Below are 23,180 nucleotides of genomic sequence, written 5' to 3'. Positions count from 1 at the left end.
CAAAAAACCCACAACGTATTGGGGCAATTACTCTGTATTGCTCCCCAAAGGCATGTACTTCTCAATAGAGAAATATCGTTAAATACACAGCTGAGTTATCTATGTATAAGCCTCTTAACAGAAATCTCACGTACAGGACTGTAGGGCATTCTAATGACTGCCACAGTGCATTAAATTACACATTCAATCTCTGTTAAACCTATGTATCAAACCAATACTGTAGGTTTACTATCTTTCATATTCAAGCTGTAGAAATAGAATAGGTTTCCCAAATGTAAAAAGATTTCAAAATCTTTAGGAAAAATTATTCAGAGCTCTGTTAACTTATTAATGGAAAAATCACGTCTTACAAACTACGTAAGAGTATACCAACTGGAAGATGAAAGTAAGGAGGTGCTGCAGAACCAAAGGAAAGGTTGTTCTGGGTACCTGGCTCTGCATTTCTAGACTTTTCCAATTTTCCCCCTTCTTAAATTATGTTTTAATTTATCACTTCCTGGCTTTCTAGTCTTTATCATCATTAATAAAAAGGTTCAAAAATTTTCTGCCTTCTAACTGATATATATTTACAACTAACTCCTTCCTCCTGTGTTGTGTCTGGGAATTTCCCTCACTTTTTCAAATGGAAATATGCTGGTACCCCTGCATAATGAAGTATATATATATTCATCTCTAAATATGTAAATTAGATATCAGTTGGAAGCTATGCTAAAATTATACAAACATTTCTTCCAAACAATACTTGTGGGCTTCCGAGCCCATTCTTCTTAAGAGCTAGACTAGAATCCTGAAACATTAGCCCCAAATTAATTCTTCCCCAATTAGCTCATATTAATCTTTGACTGAATCCTGACTACTGCACTCGGAGCTTGTACCCGTAGTGATAGCAACAAGTGAATTTGTGGTGCATGTTTTAATGAAAGAAGTCTCCCCTCTGCATTTACTTGTTCAAGAAATGCTTCGTTTGCTTCACAGTCTTGTGAGGAGGGTGAAGATGGGTATTTTGGTTAAAGGCTAAACCCTAAGAATGGGAGACAGGAAACCTAGATCAGTTCCTCACTCTACCACAAGTCCTGTGTGAGGAATAATCTATTTCATCAATGACAAAACCGGACACAGAGGGATTGTGTCTTGCTTAATGTGATGGCTGGTAATAGCTCCAAGTTGGTACTCATTAGTGCACACTAGAAAGAACAAATTAGTAAAGGTGGGGGAAAATCTTTTGTTGGAACCTTTCCTGAATTTTGTGAACTGCATGGATGAGGAAGACCACACAACGCTAGGACTTCCTTTACAAAATAAAGGCTGATGATAAAAACAAAGTAACACAGCATTAGACCAGATGTAGCACTCTTACTTGGCAATATTGAGTCCTTTGAAAAAACGGGCAATATCTTGATCTGAAGACTGCCAGGGCAAACCTCTAGCACGTATTACTGTTTCACTGTCTACTGCTTCAGATTTACTACTGCAGAAAAAGAGAATAGTAAAATTCAAGGTACTTAATCCAAATTTTCTTTTACACTATTACTACCAAATTTCATTGTAAGTACCAATTCAGCACATGGTTCACAGAGAATGTCTTAATACCACTGGGATATTTGCTGTTGGGATTTTTCTAATCATTCCCTTTCTTGACTGAAATGAGAAACAAGCTACTATGAATAATACCTATATACTACCCTGAAATATGCTGTGAGGCCATCCCATCACTCAAAAAGGTGTTTTGTTTTTGTTTTCGTTTTCAATAGCCAGAATGCACAGTAACAAGTCCGCAGGGAACTGAATTTGATTCATGGGATTATTAGAGATGATTTAGTGCCAACAATCCATTGGAAGATGGTTTGCACACCATCACTAACGATAAGTTTGATCAAACAGGTTTTAGACAGCAGAACTCCTGGTTACTGCAATTTCTTTCAAAAGCAAAACACATTTTAGATCTCCACCTTTTCTCCCCCCAAGCCACAATTTAGAATAGCACAGAGACAAAAGCCAATATAACTTGAGACATTTCATAGTACAGTTACAAAGGGCAAGCTCATCTTAACTGCCACTTTTGATTGGAAGGGGGTAGGTTTTCCTTACCCCTATCCCTTCCAGTCTCTTCCTTTCTATAACTTGGCTGGAAAATTCCAGCAGAGAGAGAGAGAGAAAAAGAATTCCCTGGTCACCTGTGAATTATCCACACCAGATGCTGAATACCCACTCATTAATATACACAGTACACCACACAAGAGGGCATTATATGAACCTAAATGCACATTACTAGGGATACCAGCAACTAAAGTGAGAAAGAGTCAAGGTGCAATTTATGTCAGCACTCATCAACAACTTTTGTTTAAAAGTCTGAGTGAAAGCAGCAATCCACAGAGGTCAGAGAATCTGTAGGAGACTTCTAAACAGGCTCTGACTGGACAGCAAATAATCAGCATTTACATATCACGCAGCTCTCTCACTCTTTTTGCCGTAAGAGTGCAAAGGCTCCCTTCTACTAAGGTCCCAGAATCCCTCAAATTATCTTCTGTTCCTTACATTAGCTTCTACTGCAGTTTGTAAGACAGTTTGCAATACAGTGTACAGTACAATTGCTCCCTTTTACCATCCCTCTGTACTGAAAGAAAGAAAGAAAGAAAGAAAGAAAGAAAATGGTATACAGCATGAGAGATTATACTGGTTTAGTGTGTACAAGATACTATCCCTGTCCATGCTAGAGAAAGTTTCTAAATATTTAACTTCTACTAACTACATGGTTTCAGCTCCACTGATGTTAGTCTAGTCCATCACTAGTGTATATGGACCACCAGCCTTTTATTCACTATAACAATTGCACGTACTCAGAGCAGGGCTAGATGACAGTGCTTAAGATACCAGTGGCACTCTGTCTACACTGGGGCTTCCCAACATTACTACCACCAGTGGGGCTGAACTGGTTAGCTAAGAACTGTTGCAACAAAGGCACTTACCAGGGACCTGTTTCATACTTGTATTTCACAGTTTCAGGGTCAGTAAATCTGCAATCTGTAACTAATAAGAGATGAAGTTAAAATATAGTCCTGAACAACAGCTATTTCAGCAGCAATGAAAATGCCCTTGACAATTTATTAAGATATTTTGCCTCTTCCCAAGAGCATCCCATACAAATATCCCACTTACTGCAGGTTTCAGAAAGCATGCTGAAAATAATAGCCACCATGGTTTTCACTTGCCATACACCAAAGTCCTCCTCTGTTTCATCTGTCTCTAAGCCTATATCTATACAGCGAGTCAAAGAAAATAAAAAGGATTTCACAATCATTTGTCAACAAGTTATAAGGCTTTGCTATTGTCAACACAAAACTGACAATCCAATTGGATCAACTTTAACAGTGACATGTGACCGCTGCATATGTGTCACTCTGCTCTTAAACTGGTTAATATTCACTTTACTGGTCAACATTCTGAAAACTACTGATAGCTGACATCATCTCAGCCTAAGAGTTTACAAAAGCGGGAGTCATTCCTACTATCCCTGGTAAACACACCTGATCTTTTGCTGTATTCATCTGGACCACAAAATTCCTCCCTCGGAGTAAAGATTTTTTTTTTACATTAGCCTCCCTCTGGGTCAGACACTCAGAACTATTACCAACTGCAAGTACTAATGCACTTGGATGTGTAGCTTCAGGTGCTCAATTCTAGAGAAGATCATTTTACTCAAGTGCTAGATAAGCATTTTCTTATAAGGCGAAGAATTTAAAAACCCTATAAGTGTACTGAACCCATTCTAAATCTCATTACTAGACAGAAGACTAAATGTGAAAAAATATGTTAACAGCTGAAGATTGCAACAGTATCTTCAGGGTTACATTAAAAACTCCTTCAGCTCTATGTAGAGATGAATTTTTAAAACCAGCTTCCGATTAATTTAGTGGGATGAAAAGTATAAACGATTGCACGGAGAATTATGGTTTAGAAGTGACATCAAAAAGATACACTCTGCCATAGATTTGATAGTTTGATCCTTCACGGGGGCTGAATTGGGGTAGCACGTGTGAAACTCCTTGCGTAGATCATAAAATGAATAAAAGCAGTCTGACAGCAGGAAGTTCTACAAGGAAGGATGGGAGAAAATAAATTAACATTATGAATGCCACATCCCAGCAAAGGACAATTAGGTTTTTTGGGGGTTGAACAAGGATCTTACCTAACCACAGTTATATATATCATAAATTTTTATTTTATACCATATCTACTCTTTCCCTCTCTGATTACAGAGCTGCATGTCACTCATTTGACCAAGACCGGCCAATTTAATTCTCTTATCACCAACTTCTAATAGTTGGTGTCACTGACTGCAAGGATATATGCTCCTACAGTAGCAAATCAGGAAAGCTTCCCAGATGTAAATCCATGCAAAACAGTTACTAGTTTTAAAAACTGAGTGGCTGTGTTATATTAAGGTTCCCATTTAGGATATTGTATCTTTTTCTTCTGTGCTCTTGCCAAAAGCAGGAGGACTCCAAAAGGTAAGCACCACGGGTTGAAATATTAAAAAAATAATAATAATAATTTAAAAAAAGAAAAAGAAAAATTGTAATAGTATAGAAAATACTTTCCAATCACTTTATCCAATATAGGATAAAACAGATTTCTGGAAATAAGTGCTGCATTAAACATTATTCCTCCCTTCCTACAAATAAACAAGCTAAGTGGACAGGTGGTAATCCAGGTCTATTTCAGCAGTCTCTCTGTCTGCTAGTGCTTTGTGAAGTTTGATTTTAATCCAAGCAAAATAGCACTCACCTTTGTTAGGATTGAATCATTAAGAAAAGTCACGAGAACCCTACTGGGAAGTTACAAAAGCCAGGGTCTGAGGGTTGTAAAGAGGTTTTAATAATGTTTGAAGATGATGCAAAAATATGTTGGGGAGCGGGGAGGGAAGAAACCTCACAACTGAGTGAGACCCATCCCTCGATCTGGTAGAAATAGTTGTTCTGTCTCCAGTATTTTTTGCGGGGGAAGGAGGCAAAAATAGGTAGAAGGGATGAAGAGTCCTTTTAATCTACTGCCTTTCCATATTTTTTCTGCTTTGCACTCCAACTCTTTGGTGCCCCATTATTATAGCCACCATCCTCCCAGCCAAGAAGCAGACTCTTCCTAGAGTCAGTCAACGCCACTATTTTATTAGCTACAGGGGCCACCAATAAATATTACTGAAACATCTTACTTCCCGGAGTAGGATTATGTGTCTCAGGAGTATGAGTAACATGCAGGATATTTTCTTTGTTGATTTGAAATAGAGGACTGTCTTTCTTCCACACCAATCTCTTACCTTTTTGGATGCTTCTGGGTGGAGGACCTGCCGAATGAGCAACTGGCCATCTGTGCAGAGTGTGTAAGAGCTTCTTCCCAATAACTTCAAATCACTGGCGACCAGCTGGCTAAACTAAAAATAAAGTGGTAAAATTCATTTTTATTGATGGTTCAGCTTCTCAGTCCATCTTACTGCTTTACAATTTTATTTACCAAATGTATTTCCAAAGATAAAAAGGAAATTAAACACAATGATAATCTCTGAAAGATCACAACTGATAGAAGAGAATGGGGCTCCCGTTATCTGAAGGGCAGACAGACAGCTATTAGGCAATTACAGGACAGATTTATACCACAAGGACAAATCCCCCCCTAAAACCAGCAAGCGGGCATTTCAGCAGAGTTAAAATTGTTGGAAGCTGTAATCGTAACAGTAAGGTTCAAACATTTGGACTCCTTACTATCAGTTTTCTGTTGAAAGCAAGAGAATATTAGACTAAGCAGAACACTGATTTTGCAACACCACTTCTAGAACTAAATTGGACCCAAGTTTTATTTTCTTTTTTAAGCTTAATCGAAAAAAACATGAAGAGCTAGGATGCTACTCTTTAGGGTTTATTGGTATTTTAACAATCGCATGCTAATCAAAACCAAACAAATTGAGGTCTGATGTCTTGAGTAATGAATTTGTAAGAGTCTGTGCAAAGGCAAAAGAATGTTAGTCAGAGATATGGTACAGTAAACATTAACACAAAGCTATCCCATCTTTTCAGGCTTCTATCAGCGTTGAGCCTCACTAGGAAAAGGATTGTTTGCCCCTAATTTCTGGATTGTTAAATGTTATTTTCCATCCTTGTACATAAATTTCTGTCCTTTTGATCAATCTATATCAGTGCTAGAGGCCCTGGTATAGGTATTACCATAACTAACAAGCTATTTACTGATTTGATAAGCAGAGATAATTTTCAAGGGGACAAACATAATTAGTTTAAATTTCCCCCTGATGCATACATTCTTGCAGGGAGGGGGTTGCATTGTACCACAAACAAAGCAATAATTAATAGCATGATTCATCATCCACACGTTTCTTTCAGTAATGGCTTTTCCTTGCAGTTTGCTTTGTAGAATAGTGGTTATCTTTGCACTATGGCTTCACCTATTCATTTAGGCAAGCATACATGGCACTATACAGATCCACAATCCGTCTCTGCTCTTCAGATATTACAGTTTAAAGGCTTGATTCTGCAACTATCACACAAGCAATTAGTCACATGAGATCAACTTTGGGAGCAAATGTTGCAGTATCAGGCTGTAAGACGTAACAAGGAGAGACAAGGCCAGAGGATATGAGTGGTTAAGGCAGAGTACTTTTTGTAGCACCCTCATTAGGTCTAATTTTTGGTAATAACTTTTTTTTAAAATGTTTTAATTAATTTGAGTCAGGTGAGCTTTGCAGACAACGTTGAAAGTGAATTTGAAGGAGGAGGCAGGTTGTCAATATAAAGGTGTTACAGATTAACATGAGGGCTACTTCTGTGCACAGATTAGAGGTTCAGGTTTAAATGGGTGCAACTTCCATCAATTTCAATGAGCGTTTCACCAGCTTATGTCAGGCCTGAATTTTGCTCTATTCACCTCTACCCCGATATAACGCGACCCAATATAACACGAATTCGGATATAACACAGAAAAGCGGCGCTCCGGGGGGGCGGCTGCGCGCTCCGGGGGATCAAAGCAAGTTCGATATAACGCGGTTTCACCTGTAAGGCGGTAAGATTTTGTGGCTCCCGAGGACAGCGTTATATCGGGGTAGAGGTGCATGTTGGGATGTGTTCTGCCAAGAGACTATCTGAAAAGAGAGAGACAGGCACTTCTCGTCCGAGTACCCAGCACAGGGCAAAGTCAGAGCCACTGAGCCTTGTCGAAGGAAGGAGTAACAGGGTTACCATATTTCAGGTTCCTGAAAAGAGGACACTGTGGGGAATGGGGAGCTGGAGGGGAAGTAAGGCTCGGGGAGGTAAAGGGGGTACCTGCAGTGGGGTTACTCACTGGAGGTGGGGGGCGGTGTCACTCACTGTCACAGTGGTAGGGCGGCTGGCGTAAGCCCAGGACACAGCGACAGCCGTCAATCAGTGCTTCCCTGCGGGACCCCCTCCCCAGGGCTGGGAGCCTGCAGCTGTAGCTGCAGGTGAATGGACCAATCCAGCTGCCGATGCAGGGGAAGGAACGATCGGGAAGCTGACCAATGGGGGCTATTTCTGGAGCTGCAGCTTTTGCTCTGCAAAAACCCTGGACATTTCCTGTTATTTGAAAAATCCACCCAGAGAGAGGATGGAGGCTCAAGAGTGAAGCAATATCCTGGAAAACCCAGATGAATGGTAACCCTAACTGGTATGAGTCAGCCACAGGAAAAGCTTTTCATCCCCCACGCTGGCTTTCATAGACTTCCTCTTCCCCAGAGCTGCGCACTTCACCAACAAGTCACACTTGGCTTTTTTTTGCCCGGAGGCTGCTGCTGCAGAGCACCTCTCCTAATCCACACATCTCCTCTGGGGAAGGAATAGGAGGGACACAGGAAGAGGAGTTTATGGAAGCCTCTAGTAATAACTAAAGTGTGCTGCATCCTGGGAGGAAGGAAGGAGACAAGTCTGCAAACATTCCTTTCCCTTATTTCCTTCCCCCTGCAGGAGCTATAGGCAGGCAGGCCTGCACCCTTCCCAGTCTCCTCTCAGTTCCCCCTACTCTCCAGCAGACTCAAGATTCCAGTATTCTGCCCTGTCCAAGACTCTCTTGCACAGATGGATCATTAGAGGCAAAGGAAGAAGATTAAGTACTTCCACGTGCCCACAAACTGTACAATGGCAGGTTCCTAGCAAAGCAGCCATGTCACTAATGATTCTTTTCTCCCTCCCTGTGCTCATTACTATAGTATCTAGGCACCATGTGGAGATGGAAGCTGGGAAACTCAAAATTGACTTAAAACAAAACAACAACAACAAAATCACACCAATCCAACTGGGAGTTTGAGTCTGAAGGGGATTTGGTTCTCATGCCAAAAAAAGTACAAGTTTCCATCTTTGACATGCTACTTTGACCTAAAATTGCTACTTCAGCAAGATAGCTGCCACAGTAGTAGCCTCAAATTACTTACCTTTCATGCACGCATACTACTGAAATGAGCAAAATGATAAACTTCCTCCCCTTTAACAAACAAATACGACTGGAGATGTTGTACTCTTCTACCGTTTGTTTTATAGGTGTGTAGCATGGCACAACGAACGTTTGATTCATTCTGTGACCACAGAAAGAGATCCAGGGACAAGAGTTCATTGGGGCAAAAGCTACTGTAGAGCTAGAGGAGCACAGAAGGCACGTACACACAACACAGTCTCGAGAAGACAAACTCTGTGCTTCAAGACTAATATGAATCCCCTCCCAAAATATGAACTGATCTGCTTAGGAAGATTCTGTGTAGCAAACTGCACAGAATCTCTCAGCCTGTGAAACCTACTCAAGTCAAAAAGAACAGGAGTACTCCTGTTCTTTTTGCGGATACAGACTAACACGGCTGCTACTCTGAAACTACTCAAGTCAATAAATATAATTGTTTCATGAACTGTCACAACTGTTTTGAGACATGTATCTTGGTGCCACTCTATACAAAAAGACTATTCAGCATCAATACTCAGGTTTTCATCCCACTCGGCACATATCTATCTTAAGCATTTACTAATCCGTGTCAACTACTGGAAACTGCAGCTTAAATGTTTTAGGGCCAGAGTTTCAGACATTTTACATGTGCAAGTGCATCTCTTAGTACCACAATTTTACACACAAACCAAGTTCTTTGGTTTTTGAATTGCAATGCCCAAAGGCCCAAGTAAAGATCAGGGTCCCATTTTGTTAGGTGTTGCACGCACTCTCACACTCACACACACACACACACACACACAGGAAGACACGGTCCTGTGAAAATGCATGTACTGAGCTCATTTTGCTTGCCACGATGGTAACTGCACAAGCAAATTGTGTGCAAAATTTGCACACATTTTGTACAAGGAATTGCATGCCTGAAGCTTCTAAAAAATCTGCTCTGCCCTGCCCTTCCGCCCTCCCAATATTCACTGGTGTTCAGTTGAATTCCACATTCAGGTAGGGCTGAATGAAATTTACACCAGGAAAGAAATGAACCAAAATCTTAAAATGGTTCTGTCACATTTTGCTCCAATAGCACAGTCTCACTATCCATTAAAGCAATCAAATCAACAAAAGGTTAACCAGTTAAAAGCTTATATTACAAAAGCAGGTCTAATTTTTTTCAAATGAAACAAAACAAACAAACAAAAAGTTGGCCAAGCAGTTTTTCCCCAAAAAAACATTTCATTTGATAAAAGGGAAAAAATTATTTTGAAAAACAATTTCCAATTTCTTTTGAAAAAAAATATTTTTTTTAAACAGTAAGACAGTTCTCCCATCTCTCAAAAGAATTACTCCCTCTTCCCCTCCAAGGAAAATAAATAAAGAAATAAATGGTGGAGTACACTGTTTTTTAAGATAAGAAAGTGAAAAAAGATCACACATACACACACCCCACACACACTTTTGCAGTGTAAAAAAGAGGAAGAAGAATGAGAAGGTAAGTTTGGGAAAGATACTATTAGATTTCTCTCACTTTTTCCCCTTTGCCCCCAACCCCCACGGGAAAAGAGTATTAGTAATTCTTTTTCCAATGTAAAAAAGGTAAGTGTTGCTTTTCTCCACACACACTTTTCAAGGGTTTTTTTGGGGGGGAGGGGAGAAGAAGCGGGGGGGAAAATGTTACTTTCTTTCAATTTTCATATTTTACAAAAAATGTGAAAGGGAGAGAACATTTCCACACACACACCCATCACTATTTTTTTCTTCACAGTAACAAAATAGAAATAAATCTCTCACAACAAAAACAACCACCACCACCACAAGAAGTGAGAGAAAGTAAAACAAAATGTTCAAAATTAAAGATTTTTCATTGTAAAAAGTGATATTTCTTCACTGTAAAATTTCAAACAAAACAAACATTTTCTTTTGAAGTTTCCACAATAGTCCCTCTGTCTACCTTCATACACGTACAAAAATTTCACCAGCTTGATCCACTATGGGCTCAGAAGGATGGTCTTCTCCTAAAATATTTAGCCTGCCGTTTAAGAATTCATGTTCAGAGCAGATGAGAGTCAAAGGTCTGAAGAACATGAAACAACACAGCAGGTTATTGTTTAAGGAAGACTTTCAGCCACTGCATAAAACCCAGAGATTAAGATCTAAGAGTGCTCAAAATACCTCAACTGCAATATAAACACCAGCAAGACAAGCAAATTCCAGAGGGGTGGAAGCCCCTCAGAGGTGCAGCTCTGGAGACTGCCACATCCACAGCCCAGAAGCAAAGAGCCTCCCTGTAATAATGGAAAGTGGGGAGCTGTCTGTTTTTTCATTAGATGCAGCACCTTACTGTTTTGCTGTAGCTATTTTCTGTGATTGATACAATAAAGGAGAACAAATATTTGCACACAAAAAGGGGGGGGGGCTAGAAATAGCTGTAGGGTTTAACTACAGATTCTCAATGAAAGGAAACCAACAGTGAGCTTTGTGCATGATGCTTCTGAAGATGCACAGAGTCCATACAAAAGAAGTGCAATATTTTAAATTTAATGGAGAGTTGGTGAAGGAGACAGATGCAGGACAGCGATTTCATGTGGCAGGAGCCTTAAAGGAGAAGGGTCCACGACTAACAATGAGGAGTGGTTATATAGAGTGACAGATGAGCCCAATACTAGATGAGCAGAGGGGGATAAGGGAGGGAGTAGAGGCAGTATTTGAAAAATGGGTTGAACCAAGTCCGTGGAGGGTTGTTGTTTTTCTAAAACAATCATAGGATGTTTACACTGCATCTTTATAAACATTAACAGTGACATTTAGTGTAGCAGCACCCATGTCTACTGCTAGAGATATATTGATAAAATCACCCACCCTAATTAAAAGAGCAGGAGCGGATTTGCCATGAAACAAACCGTGTGGTGACCCAACGACAGGGAGGCCCCCAAAATGCAGGACAAATCTCATCTGACAACCTGCCCCTGAGTCCCGGCCGGCGGCACAGCAGGGCTCAGGCAGGCTGGCTGCCTGCATGCCAGGGCCGGTGGCCCCACGCCGCTCCCAGAAGCGGCCGGCTGCTGGCACATCTCTGTGTGCCCCTGGTGAGGGGGAGGCAGCTCTGCGCGCTGCCCCCCACCCTGGGCAGCGCTCGGAGACCCGCTGCCACCCACCCCCCTTTAGTGAAGACATTAAGCAATTGTTGGAGGAATAGCAAAAAGTAGTAATGCCTTATCCTCCACCCATAACAATCCCAACAGTCACCAAGGTCTGGGAAGTTTGAATATGAACTGCATAGCTCAATCTAGAGTGACCAGATAGCAAGTGTGAAAAATCGGGACAGGGGATGGGGGGTTATTGGTGACTATATAAGAAAAAGCCCCAAATATCAGGACTGTCCCTATAAAATCGGGACATCTGGTCACCCTAGCTCAATCCCAACTCTTGTTACCACACACTCATGTAGGGAATGACACGGCTTTAAGGAAACAGTTATGGACAAGTCTTTTCAGATGGAGTTGGAGCACATCAGTGTAGAAATGGTTATCAAACCACACTGAAATAAAGGCCAAGAAGTTCAGGCTTCCAGTTAAAATGCTGACTTCTGCTTCTCTTACCACTTTCCCCCTGTGCCCTTGGCTCCAGTAATGAAAACCACCTCACCTCTATCTCCTCTCACTCATCTTTACACTTTATTTCATGATGCCCCATATAGCTGGCATGCCTTCATTTTAACTGAGAGGGTATGTGCCTTGCATGTCAAGATCCCTCCTCGAAACTCACTTCTTCCTCGAATCTCACAAACACTAGTGTCTGTTGGCAACATGCTGACACCCACAGGTGCTGGAACAAGGGTTTCTGGGGGTGTGGCAGCACCCTCTGGTTTGAAGTAGGGTTTACAGTTTGGTTCAAGGGCTCTCAGCACCCCCTCTATACAAATTGTTCCAGCACCCCACTATTATAAAACGACTACGATTACATCATCATCTGGGTCTCTCAGTGTGTTTTCACAGCCAGTCTTTGTCTTTTTAGATTGTAAGCTGCTCAGAGCGTGGAGAGCATCTTTGCAGTGTGTATTGTGCAGGGCCAGTCACTTTGGTGGCGCTTTAATAAATCATTTCATGCATCAGGAAATCATTTAGTGGTTCAACTTTGAAATAAAAGTTGAACAAAAATAAGTTCTGTGGCAAACAAGCTGCTTTGTACTTAACCTCTCTGAAGCCAAGACTGTTCTTAGAGGAGGAGGGAGCGTGTTTGAATGCCAGATTGAAAAACTGGCTGAACAGGATTCTGGTTAATCAGCTGAGAGTAGAGAGAGACGCAGAGAGACATGTTTAGCCAGCAGCATGCTGGGTGGGAGCCAGCACAGACTGCTATGTTTTCTGCAAACCAATCCTAAGGGGCTGAAATGACATAGCCCCCTTCATGTTGCCTTAATTATCACTGAACAAACAAGCTGTGGATCTTAGAGAAACGTGAGGATTCTTCAACAGGCCCCTTTCCATAGTTATGATTTATAAAGAGCTACTATAAGAAACTGGCTGTTTGGATTTCCCTTCTCCCCCGCCCCCCCCCCCCCAAAATACTCATCCTTGAAAGGCCACCAGGCATCTGCATCAGTTTCATGCAGCATCTACAGTTAGCGTAGAAGTGCTGCAAGGACATAGTTCAATTGCATAATCCATCCAGACCAGCCTGATAGAGTGAACCATATCTAGCAGTAAGACACTATCCCAATAGGGCACATGTGGTTCTATTCTAAGGAATGGCAGGAAATACATCAGCTTCTCACTCACCAGATCTGCTCCTTGCACATATTCAGAGTTAGATCTACTTGCTTGAATGTCTACAGTAGGGGCATGTCTTCACTACCCACCGGATCGGCGGGTAGCGATCAATCTGTCGATCCCCAATCGCTCTGCCGTCGACTCCGGAACTCCACCGCAGCGAGAGGCGGAAGCGGAGTTGATGGGGGAGTGGCAGCGGTCGACTCACCGCCGTCCTCACAGCCAGGTAAGTCGACCTAAAATACGCAACTTCAGCTACGCTATTCGCGTAGCTGAAGTTGCATATCTTAGGTCGCCCCCCCCCCCCCCCCGTAGTGTAGACCTAGCCTAAGTGTTTGGTTTCATGCCTATTAGCCCTACAGAGCCAACACAACTACAGCAGAGCAAGCTGTGTCCTATTCCAGCTCACACAAACAAAACTGCTAACAAAGTTCCAGGCCGAGTTCTGTGCTCTTGGTGTAACCCAGAGTGGAATGGGGCTGTAGAACCTTTTACCGTCATGAGACACAAGGAAGATGCAAAAGGTATTGAAACCCAAGTTGTGTTCTAAATTTCAGCTACGTCGTGACTATCCATGTGTAAGTGCACCCAGGGTGTAAAAAAAAAACCTTCCCAGCACCCTTTGTTCCCCTGCACTCTGAGCGCATGAACCTAGCAATGACGATGGTGAGGGTCAAAGATAGGACAATGGCCATGGCTCTGCATGCACCAACCAGTGCAGTTGGGCAGCAGGATCACAGTTGCACCCTGCGAAAGGGTGTAAGCAGGGGCTATTCTGGCCTACACCTTGCTAGGGGAACAATGCCTCCACAAGTTGCTGTCAGGCACATTGCCTCTGGGAGCTGCAGCTGGAGTGACGTGCTTCTGCACCTCACTGCATATATATCATTGACAGTAGCGGATATGCCACAAGTGTCCTAGGCTGGCAGTTGAAGTGTAGGGGAATCCAAATTAAATAAATTCACTCTGGAGGCAGACATGGAACCTATGGTTTTACATGTACACGCACAATAACTGTTCAACTTTACTCTTAATGCAGTAATATATAGGACCTTGAACAGGGATGAATGTCACACACACTGAATAATTTAAATAATCATATATTTAAGATAACCATGTGATTATATCCACCTACATTCAAGTTAATTTAAAAGCATGTACATTTATCCTTTAATGTGCATGTTAGTAATTTTGATTTTAAGTCTCACTTCAGCGTGGGTCACTTTTTGCTTGTAGCATCTCATGTATTGTCTGCTTTTGCAATAATAAGAAGTGTGAAAGAACAGAATCAAATTGTTAAAATATGTCAGCCATAAGACAGGCCTATTTTGATGGTGTCATGAAGTACTATGTTGTATTCTGTAACAAATCGCACGGTGTGTGCATTTTAACGTGAAAACTCTGAGATAAGAAAGTCATTGCAATCCTACAGCTTCTGCTTGGATGGGCAAACTATCACAGCCCATGCACTAGAGCAGGGATGGGCAAACTTTTTGGCCCGAGGGCAACATCTGGGTATGGAAATTGTATGGCGGGCCATGAATGCTCACGAAATTGGGGGTTGGGGTACGGGAATTGGGCTCTGCGGTGGGGCTGGGCATGAGGGGTTGGGGTTGCAGGAGGGTGCTCGGGGCTGGGACCGAGGGATTCGGAAGGCAAGAGGGGGATCAGGGCTGGGGCAGGGACACGGGAGGGGGTCATGGGTGCAGGCTCTGGACGGCACTTACCTCAAGCAGCTCCCAGAGCCAGCACCATGTCCCACCTCCAGCTCCTACGTGGAGGCGCGGCCAGGCAGTGTGCGCCGCGCCGTTGGTTGGGGTGGGGGCAGTGTGCAGAGCTCCCTGGCTGCCCCTACGTGTAGAAGCCGGAGGGGGGGGGACATGCCGCTGTTTCCAGGAGTTGCGCGCTGTGGGGCAACCTCCCAACCCCGCTCCCCAGCAGGAACTCAAGGACCGGATTAAAACGCCTGGAGGGCTGGATGCGGCCCCCGGGCCGTAGTTTGCCCACCCCTGCGCCAGAGCCTAATCTTGAAAGAGACCAAATAACCACAACTCCTATTGCTAAAAAAATCAATGTTTATGGAGTCACAGGTACTGAGGTCCTAAGAGAAGACCTCCTTTGCTCCCTCCATTGTGCATTTTGCTCATGCTCCAGCTGGGACAAGGGTCCATTCTTGGATGCCAACAGCACTTAAAGACTTAAAAACAAACAAACAACCCACTACACTATGAGAACCTCAAAGAGTCTTCCACTGCTTCTCACCAATACAAGACCTGATGTTTCCAACAGGACAGCAGCAACAGCTCATAAATTCCAGTGGCCCTTAAAGGAGTCAATTAGCGTTACAGGCAATGCCTAAGCACTCTATGTGCAATTCATCAGCTTGCTATTAGACAGAGGTATGAATATATTCTACATTCCAACACTCCTTGACTTCAGGAATATTCCCATTTGGACGGTGTATGTTGGGCCCCCTCTTTATGAGTGATCCACATTTCAGATACAATCTGAACCAATAGTTTTCTGCTCCTTTACTCTTCAGATGTTAACTACCTCTGCCTTAGCCCTGCAATGAGGAATTTAAAGCGTGTCAATACTATAAAGAGGTGTGTAGCTAGTGTTTCAATAGTATTGGCAGGCATGATAAACCTTTATTATGTTAGGTAACTTTTTAAACAGAATCTATAGTAAGCCTGTTCCTTTGTTCATCTGTTAACTGTTATTCCATGCGGCTGACAAAGGGTACATAGTGACCTTGTATTGAAATCACCATGTGCAAAAAGTGTAATCCATCAATCTGTGACTAAATTTCTTTCTGCTTCTGGCAATATAGAAGAGCTACTGTATCTGGATACTACTCTGGGCCTCCCTGGTACAAGAAGAAATGTTCTAGTGGTTACAGTCCTCCACAAGGGGAAAACTTCATGTTAACAACATAATTATAGGGAGAAAACACACCCGTCAAACCCTCCCACTTGAAATTTTCCTTCTCAGAGCTAAAAAAGAAATTCTGCATATGGAAATGCCCTGCTTTTGCCCTATTGCACAGAAATATGGGAAGCACTGTCCAGAGGGATAGGGTGCTAGCCTAGGAACTAGGAGATGAGGGTTCAATTTTCTGTTCTGCCACAGATTTCCTGTGTAATTTTGGGCAATTATTTAATCACTCTGTGCCTCAATTCCCATTCTACCTCACAGAGGCGTTGTGGGAAATACATAAAGACTGTGATGCGTTCAGTTAATACAGTAATAGTAGCCATAAACATGCATACAATAGGTTGATATCAGAATTAATAAGTTTAACTAGAGTAAAATATTACCCTAATCTCAGATAGTGCTCAATTTTGCTTCTGAGTTTCCAGCCATTATAAATATCATCTTCCTTGAAAAATATTATGTGACTTTCTAATAGATATTAACCTTATCTCTTATTACTGTTCCAGCTGCATTTGCTGCCACTCCAATGTCAGTAAAATAGCTAGCGTGCAGCGGAGTTTCTGCTCTCCTTTCAAGTCAATATCATCTACATCCAGGGTTCATATGAAAGACAAAATGATTAACGCAGGGGTAGGCAACCTATGGCACGCGTGCCAAAGGCAGCATGTGAGCTGATTATCAGTGTCACTCACACTGCCTGGGTCCTGGCCACCGGTCCGGGGGGCTCTGCATTTTAATTTAATTGTAAATGAAGCTTCTTAAACATTTTAAAAACCTTATTTACTTTACATACAATAGTTTAGTTATATATTATAGACTTATAGAAAGAGATGACCTAAAAACGTTAAAATGTATTACTGGCACACGAAACCTTAAATTAGAGTGAATAAATGAAGATTCGGCACACCACTTCTGAAAGGTTGCCAACCCCTGGATTAACGTATCATGGTATCAGTTATTTGTGAAAACCCATTTCATCTTCCTTTATAATTGGCATATGCTTAGGGATAATAAACAGCTCAACATTGTTCTTATAAAAATTAGAGTAGGCTTAGAGCTCTGATGTTATAGACTCTAACAAACAGCAGCAAACTTTTTTCAGTGAAAAGAAGAATTGTTTGGGTTGTTTTTGTTTTTTAAATTCAGGACAAATTAAAAAAAATCTGTTTATGGATATTTTTCTCAATGTCAGTTTTTTAAAAAGTGATTCTTTCTCCCCTTTAAATTTTCCACCCTTTCCTCATGCTCAGGTGCCAAGAAACCCACGTTTCAGGAGTTGATATGATTAACATCACAATGCCTTACTACTGGGGAAAGTGTAACTATGAAGTCTTGGGAAAAATAAAATAAATAAAAAGCACATGTAGCTCTTACAATGGTGGGACAAAGTCCAAGGAAAAAGCTATTAAGGGCATTACCCAAAATAAAGTTTTGTCAGATCCTTTCAGTTAACAAAATATAAAATTATGAAGGGAAACTTATTTGAAAAGTGTTGGAAGGTTATTTGAATTGTGCAGGGGCTAATGTAATACTAGTTTGCTGGGTATAGATAGGCAAGGGGGAGAAGTAGGGTAGCACAAAGGGGAGACTGGTGTAAAATGTGGGAGATAGGACGTTCATACAAAATGGCTCATTAGAACTAATTGTTTACCTGCTGCTGTAAAATCGACTGTGACTCAAACAGCATAAGGAAACAAGATTACCAGAGGAGCTTCCATTGTGTATACCTTTCTTGCTTTATTTTAACAGTTTGGGGTTTTATATGGTTCTCGAAAGTAAACAGCATCTGGTTGCTTAGCTTTTAATTCTTTCTGGGAAAGAGTGTCAATCTAGCTTTTAAGTTACTACCTAAGAGAAAAAACTCTGAGTCCTGCCCCTCTAGAATATTTATGGCCAATTTTGATTAATTATTTCTTAGGTGGAAGTTTGCAAGAGCCAGAATATTTTCATGCCTGTCAGCTACAGGCATCTCTGGCATCCACCCAGCTCAGGGGACACAGTAAAGCACAAAAGACAAAATTATGATTCAGGCCACTGGAACTTCATGGTAATCAAAATTCAAAATCAGGTTATTTTAATATCTAATGTTGAAAAAAATATATATGGAAAAGGCCAAAGATGAGTCATTTGATGTGGTACTTCTGTAAGACAAACACATTCCAAGGGTTTATAAAACAACAGGGACATGTTCCATTATTGTTAGTCTTGTTTTGCTACTGTACTATCATGATGGGAAGCAACTGAGAACTACTGAAATGTTTGCTTATTGAGAGGTGGGGAAAAAAATCCCTCCCACCTTCAAACTAATTCTCTCTCTTGTTGGATCAGGTAATGGAAGCTAAACAAGCTACTGCACAAATTTGCTAGAGAAGTTAGGCTCAACACCAAGTTTCAGAGAAGTTTTGAGTATTCTAGTCTTAGTGATACACACAATGGAAGTCTTTTGTTGGGACAGAAACTAAAAAATAGTGAGAAAGGGTAACCCCTTAGGATGGAAATGAAGCTCATAAACTTTGTATAAAAGGAGTGAGGGTGAAACAGATTGTGTGGGAAGAGGAGAAAACTGTGTAGTGCATATCTTTCTGGACTTGCCTTTACCCCCCCAAAAATTAAAAGAAACCCTACACACCCTGGTAAAACACCATGTGCTGAAAGTGAGGTTAGTTTCCTGGTTAACATGGAAGTTGATGGAGGAAAGGGTTCTCTCTCTCTCTTTGCCCCTATCCCCCACCCCACAGGAACAAGATAATTCCACCTCCCATGGCTGCGAATATTTGGAAGATCACAAAATGTAGAGCTATACATAGTATCAAAATACTAATTCCTGTCCCCTTCATGGGCCAAAGTTTAAATGTGGATAAGGTTATATTTCTGCCCCTAAGAACATATTTTAAGAATGTTTAAGGTTAGGAAGTAAAGCAGGATGGGTTAGTGCATTTGAAGCTCTTGAACACTGGCCGCAAGGACCTTCTCCATAAAAGTTCTAAAAGTTTCCTCCAGTTTCATGATGATACATGCTCTACTGCAGGGGTCCCCAACGCGGTGCCCCATGGCGCCCGCCGGGGCGTCTAAGTGCGCCTGCGTACTGGCCGACGGATGAGCATCCGCCGAAATGCCGCCGACAAGCAGCGTCATCCTGAGGCGTCGCCGCTGAAATGCCGCCAATTGGCGACGCCTCTGGATGACGCTGCTTGTCGGTGGCATTTTGGCGGCGACGCCTATTGACGTTGCCGCTTGTCGGCGGCATTTCAGCGGATGCTCGTCCGCCGCCACAGTCCTCCGTGGCTCGTTGTCTGGCGCCCGCCAGACGAAAAAGGTTGGGGACCACTGCTCTACTGAATACCACCCTCTAGCATGAACACAGCTAGTTGTTGAAGACTGCATGCAGATTACACAGGGACACACACACACACACACACACACACACACACACACACCCTTTTAATGAGTTCCCAATAAAAAGCAATGGGAAACAGTAACATTTTATGGCGACACTACTTCATGCTCGATCCATTTTCATATGCAATCTATCCATCCACACACACAGAAACCTAAACTAAGAACCACATTCAATAGCCTGCTCCTGGGTCATCTCTTTATTTAAGAGGAGACCTGAATGGTTTAAGAGTGTACAAAAGAACCCCTCCCTCCCGATACCACATCTTTAAAAATCTAAGGATTAGTGTGCATTTTGAAAGTTTTACTGGCATAACTATGTTGCTACGGCTATGTCTACACTGCGCACCTTACAACGGTGCGGCTGTGCTGCTGCAACCATGCTGTTGTAAGGTGCGCTGTGCGGCCACTCTATAGCCAGGAGAGAGCTCTCCCGGCAAAAAATAAAACCACCTCCAACGAGGAGCGATAGCTTCGTCACTGGGAGTGCGGCTCCTGCCGACGAAGAGCTGTCATTCGGAGTGTGTGTGTGTGTGGGGGGGGGGTTGGTGTTTTCACACCCCCGAGCGACAAAAGTTTTAGCGACGAAAGTGCCAGTGTAGACATTGCCTAAGTCATGTGATTTCCCCCCCCAACATAGTTATACCATTAAAAGCCTTACAGTAAATGCAGTTATATCAGTGTAAATGTGCCTTACCAGAATAAGCTATATGGACATAAGCACTTTTATACTGTGCCCTCACTAGGGGAGTTTTGCCTCTTTAACTATGCTGACATTCTAAAAACAAGGCCTAAAAAAAGTTAATCAATCCAAAGAACTCAGCTACAAAAACTACTCCTAGCAGGGAAAAACCAGTAACCAGTAGGCAAGCTACCCACTACAAAAGGGATAAAATCCCTATTGGTATAAGGCGTGAGCCGAAGTAATAGCAGATGAAAATCCTAAAAATCCATAGAGCTGAAAAGTGTGCCAAGAATAAGACCATGAAGAAAAAAAAAGGGGGGGGGGGGGTGAGGGGTGTCTTCCAGAACCTCAAAGTCTTCTAGTGGGGGGAGACTCTTAAATACTGTCAGTGTTCCCAATATAAATCTTTGTTTATCCTTAAAGACACCTCTCCCAGGGAACGTATTTTCTCTTTTTTTTAGTACTAGTCCCTTAGCTGCAAAACCTATGTAGTATTTCCAACCTTTAACCTATTTCTAGGAGCACTATAATAGTGTCTCATTGCTCTCAGCGGCTCATGGCATTATCAGTAGTACTCACTGAACACGTTATTTCAGCCTGAAAGACAAGATTTAACACAGTCCCCAAATTCTGTGTATTAGTTAATATATTCTGGTTGTTATACCCCTAAAGTCAAGTCTTGGGCTAAATACAAGTGTGCTCATATGGTATTCAGTATTTCCTCTCCTCACCCATCTGTGTTTCAAGGACAAACTTTCATTAGCAATGTGATCTTTAGCACTGGGTCTATTGATTGCAATGCATAGTAGTACTGCTGTGTTTACTCAACACTGTCTCATTGTTTGTAGTGCAAGCCTAACCAGTTGGAGGACGACAGCCAATACCTGTAATGAGGGAGAACGCAAGTATGTTTTTCTCACAGTAGTTTTTAAAGGAGTTCTCTACCCTTCTTCCCTCCTCCCCCCATTCTTTTCTAAAATCAGAGGATAAAAAAGAATGGGTCTTTTCAACTCCCTTCACACACTGACCCCACATACTTTCATCTTCTCAGGGATTCTCTCATGCTTCTGCCTTCTGCTGCCCCTTACATCTTGCCAAAGAAACTAAAGCACTCATGAGCAGAAGGGGGCTCCTGGGTACACACCCAGCCTTTGGGTTCATGAAAGAACATAGCTTTCCAAAAAAGATTTTTTCCCTATTCTTTGTGAAGAGCACTGGAAACGTAAACCTGTGTAAACTCGCTGAGGGTTAGAATGTAGCTGGGCTCTGCTACGGCAGCAGCAGATTTCCCTTCCCCTGAGCTCAATACACTTTTAAAAAACAAAATGGTTCAGTTAAGTTCCGGTTGCATCCCAAAGAATCATCGCACTATCACTCTCCAGAATTCTCAGGCCAGATCTGGGCTTGGCAGTGTGATCTTGGGGGGACAGGAATTGGTTGTATCACAGGGAGAGAGCAAAATAAGTTTCAGAAACAAAAATGGTAAGGCTGGCTTTACTTGCTAAATGTTCTGCCTTCTCTGGGAGCTCTTGTGTTGTCCCTCCCCCAAGTGCTCCAAAGAGATATGCATCACATATCATTGCACCTCTCCTCAATACAGAAGGGGACAGAAAGAGGGGGCAAGCTTCTGTTCCCCTGATTGCCAGCCCTATAGGATAGCCCCACTGGTGGCCCTCCTGTAGAGCCCCAGCTTGAAGCCTGGGAAACTGGTACCAGGGGAAAACTGGAGCACTGTTCCCTTGAACTAGCCAGAGACCCAACTCCCTCCCACCCACCAGTCAGGAGCATCCCAAACACTTCAAGAATCAAACAAGAACCTTCTCCATCCAGCCACTCCAGTCCAACTTGTTATGGCCAGACACCACTGGACAACCCACCAGCCACCATCATTTGTTGTTCCTAGAGAAGGGCAAAATTTAATTCACAAATATGTAAAAGACCAGGTATCAAGTACCATATTGTTGCAATATGTAGTAAGTCATGCAGCTCCTCAGAGGTCTACTCTCAGCTGTTATAAATAAATTTAAGTACACACTGACAGCTGTTGCCTTTCTTTTCCCAGTCTTCCTACCTCCTCCTTCAAAGCCTGGTGGCCTTTCGCAAGTTCCTCAGTAAGCAAGAGTTCATCCTCTAACAATTCTGATTTGCTATAAGAAATAACACTCCAGCTGCTACAATGAGGGTGAAAATCTTACTTCCTGCAATCCTTCAGAGCCCTGTTCTTACTACCGCACCATGACCCAGCCTCACAAAACACACTCTCCTCCCTCCCAACCAACACAGAACACGTCCTCTCCCAGGATGCCTGAAGTGTCAGACTTCCAAGAACAAGCATAAGGTTTTTTCCTCAGCTGCAGAAGATGCTGTGAGGTCAATATCTTTAGAACCAATCCCAATATTTAGGCCCTGGAAACACATATATAAAGATTTACACTAGGAGGAAAGCCTCCCTACACTGTTTTCCATGTTTCTTTAATCAGTGGTCTCCACATTTGATTGCTATTGCTCTACTATAGCATTATATGGTTCTACACTGAATATCAATGTAATGGAATGTCTCATTATGATCCCATTCCTGCAAAGTCTTATGTGTGTGCTTAACTTTAGATGTTGTGCTTGCAGTGAATGCATAAATCTTCACAGGATCATGGCCTTAGCCTGGTCATGTCCAGGGCCGGCTCTAGGCACCAGCAAAACAAGCTGGTGCTTGGAGCGGCACATTTTTAGGGGCGGCATGGCCGGCGCCAGAATGCCGCCCCTAAAAATGTGCCCCGGCTGCCCTAGCTCACCTCCGCTGCTGCTGCCACAGCGCGCGAATCAGCTGTTTCGCGTGCTGCGGTCGCTCGGGGTCTCCCCCTCCCTCCCAGGCTCTCAAACCTAGGAGGGAGAGGGAGATCCCAAGCGGCGGCTTCTCCCTCTCCCTCCCTCCCTCCCAGACTTGAGAGCCTGGGAGG

At 42.6% G+C, this 23,180-nt stretch overlaps 1 protein-coding gene across 1 annotated transcript in view; it reads right to left on the bottom strand.

Annotated features, from left to right (window-relative positions):
* Positions 1 to 23,180, bottom strand: part of ESRP2 (epithelial splicing regulatory protein 2) — a 64,730-nt gene that overhangs the window by 27,425 nt on the left and 14,125 nt on the right. The window contains exons 4-8 of the mRNA XM_029911792.1: positions 5,315 to 5,428; positions 3,976 to 4,090; positions 3,157 to 3,255; positions 2,967 to 3,027; positions 1,358 to 1,468 (exon numbers count right to left, since the gene is read on the bottom strand). Coding sequence (XP_029767652.1) covers positions 1,358 to 1,468; positions 2,967 to 3,027; positions 3,157 to 3,255; positions 3,976 to 4,090; positions 5,315 to 5,428 — 500 coding nt within the window. The remainder of the gene's footprint in view (positions 1 to 1,357; positions 1,469 to 2,966; positions 3,028 to 3,156; positions 3,256 to 3,975; positions 4,091 to 5,314; positions 5,429 to 23,180) is intronic.

Source organism: Terrapene carolina, unplaced genomic scaffold (genome assembly GCF_002925995.2).
Source record: "Terrapene carolina triunguis isolate 2854851 unplaced genomic scaffold, T_m_triunguis-2.0 Scaffold130, whole genome shotgun sequence".
NCBI classification, from domain to species: Eukaryota; Metazoa; Chordata; order Testudines; family Emydidae; genus Terrapene; species Terrapene triunguis.
Note: the sequence above shows the minus strand (reverse complement) of the source record. Positions and strands in the feature narration are given on the sequence as shown.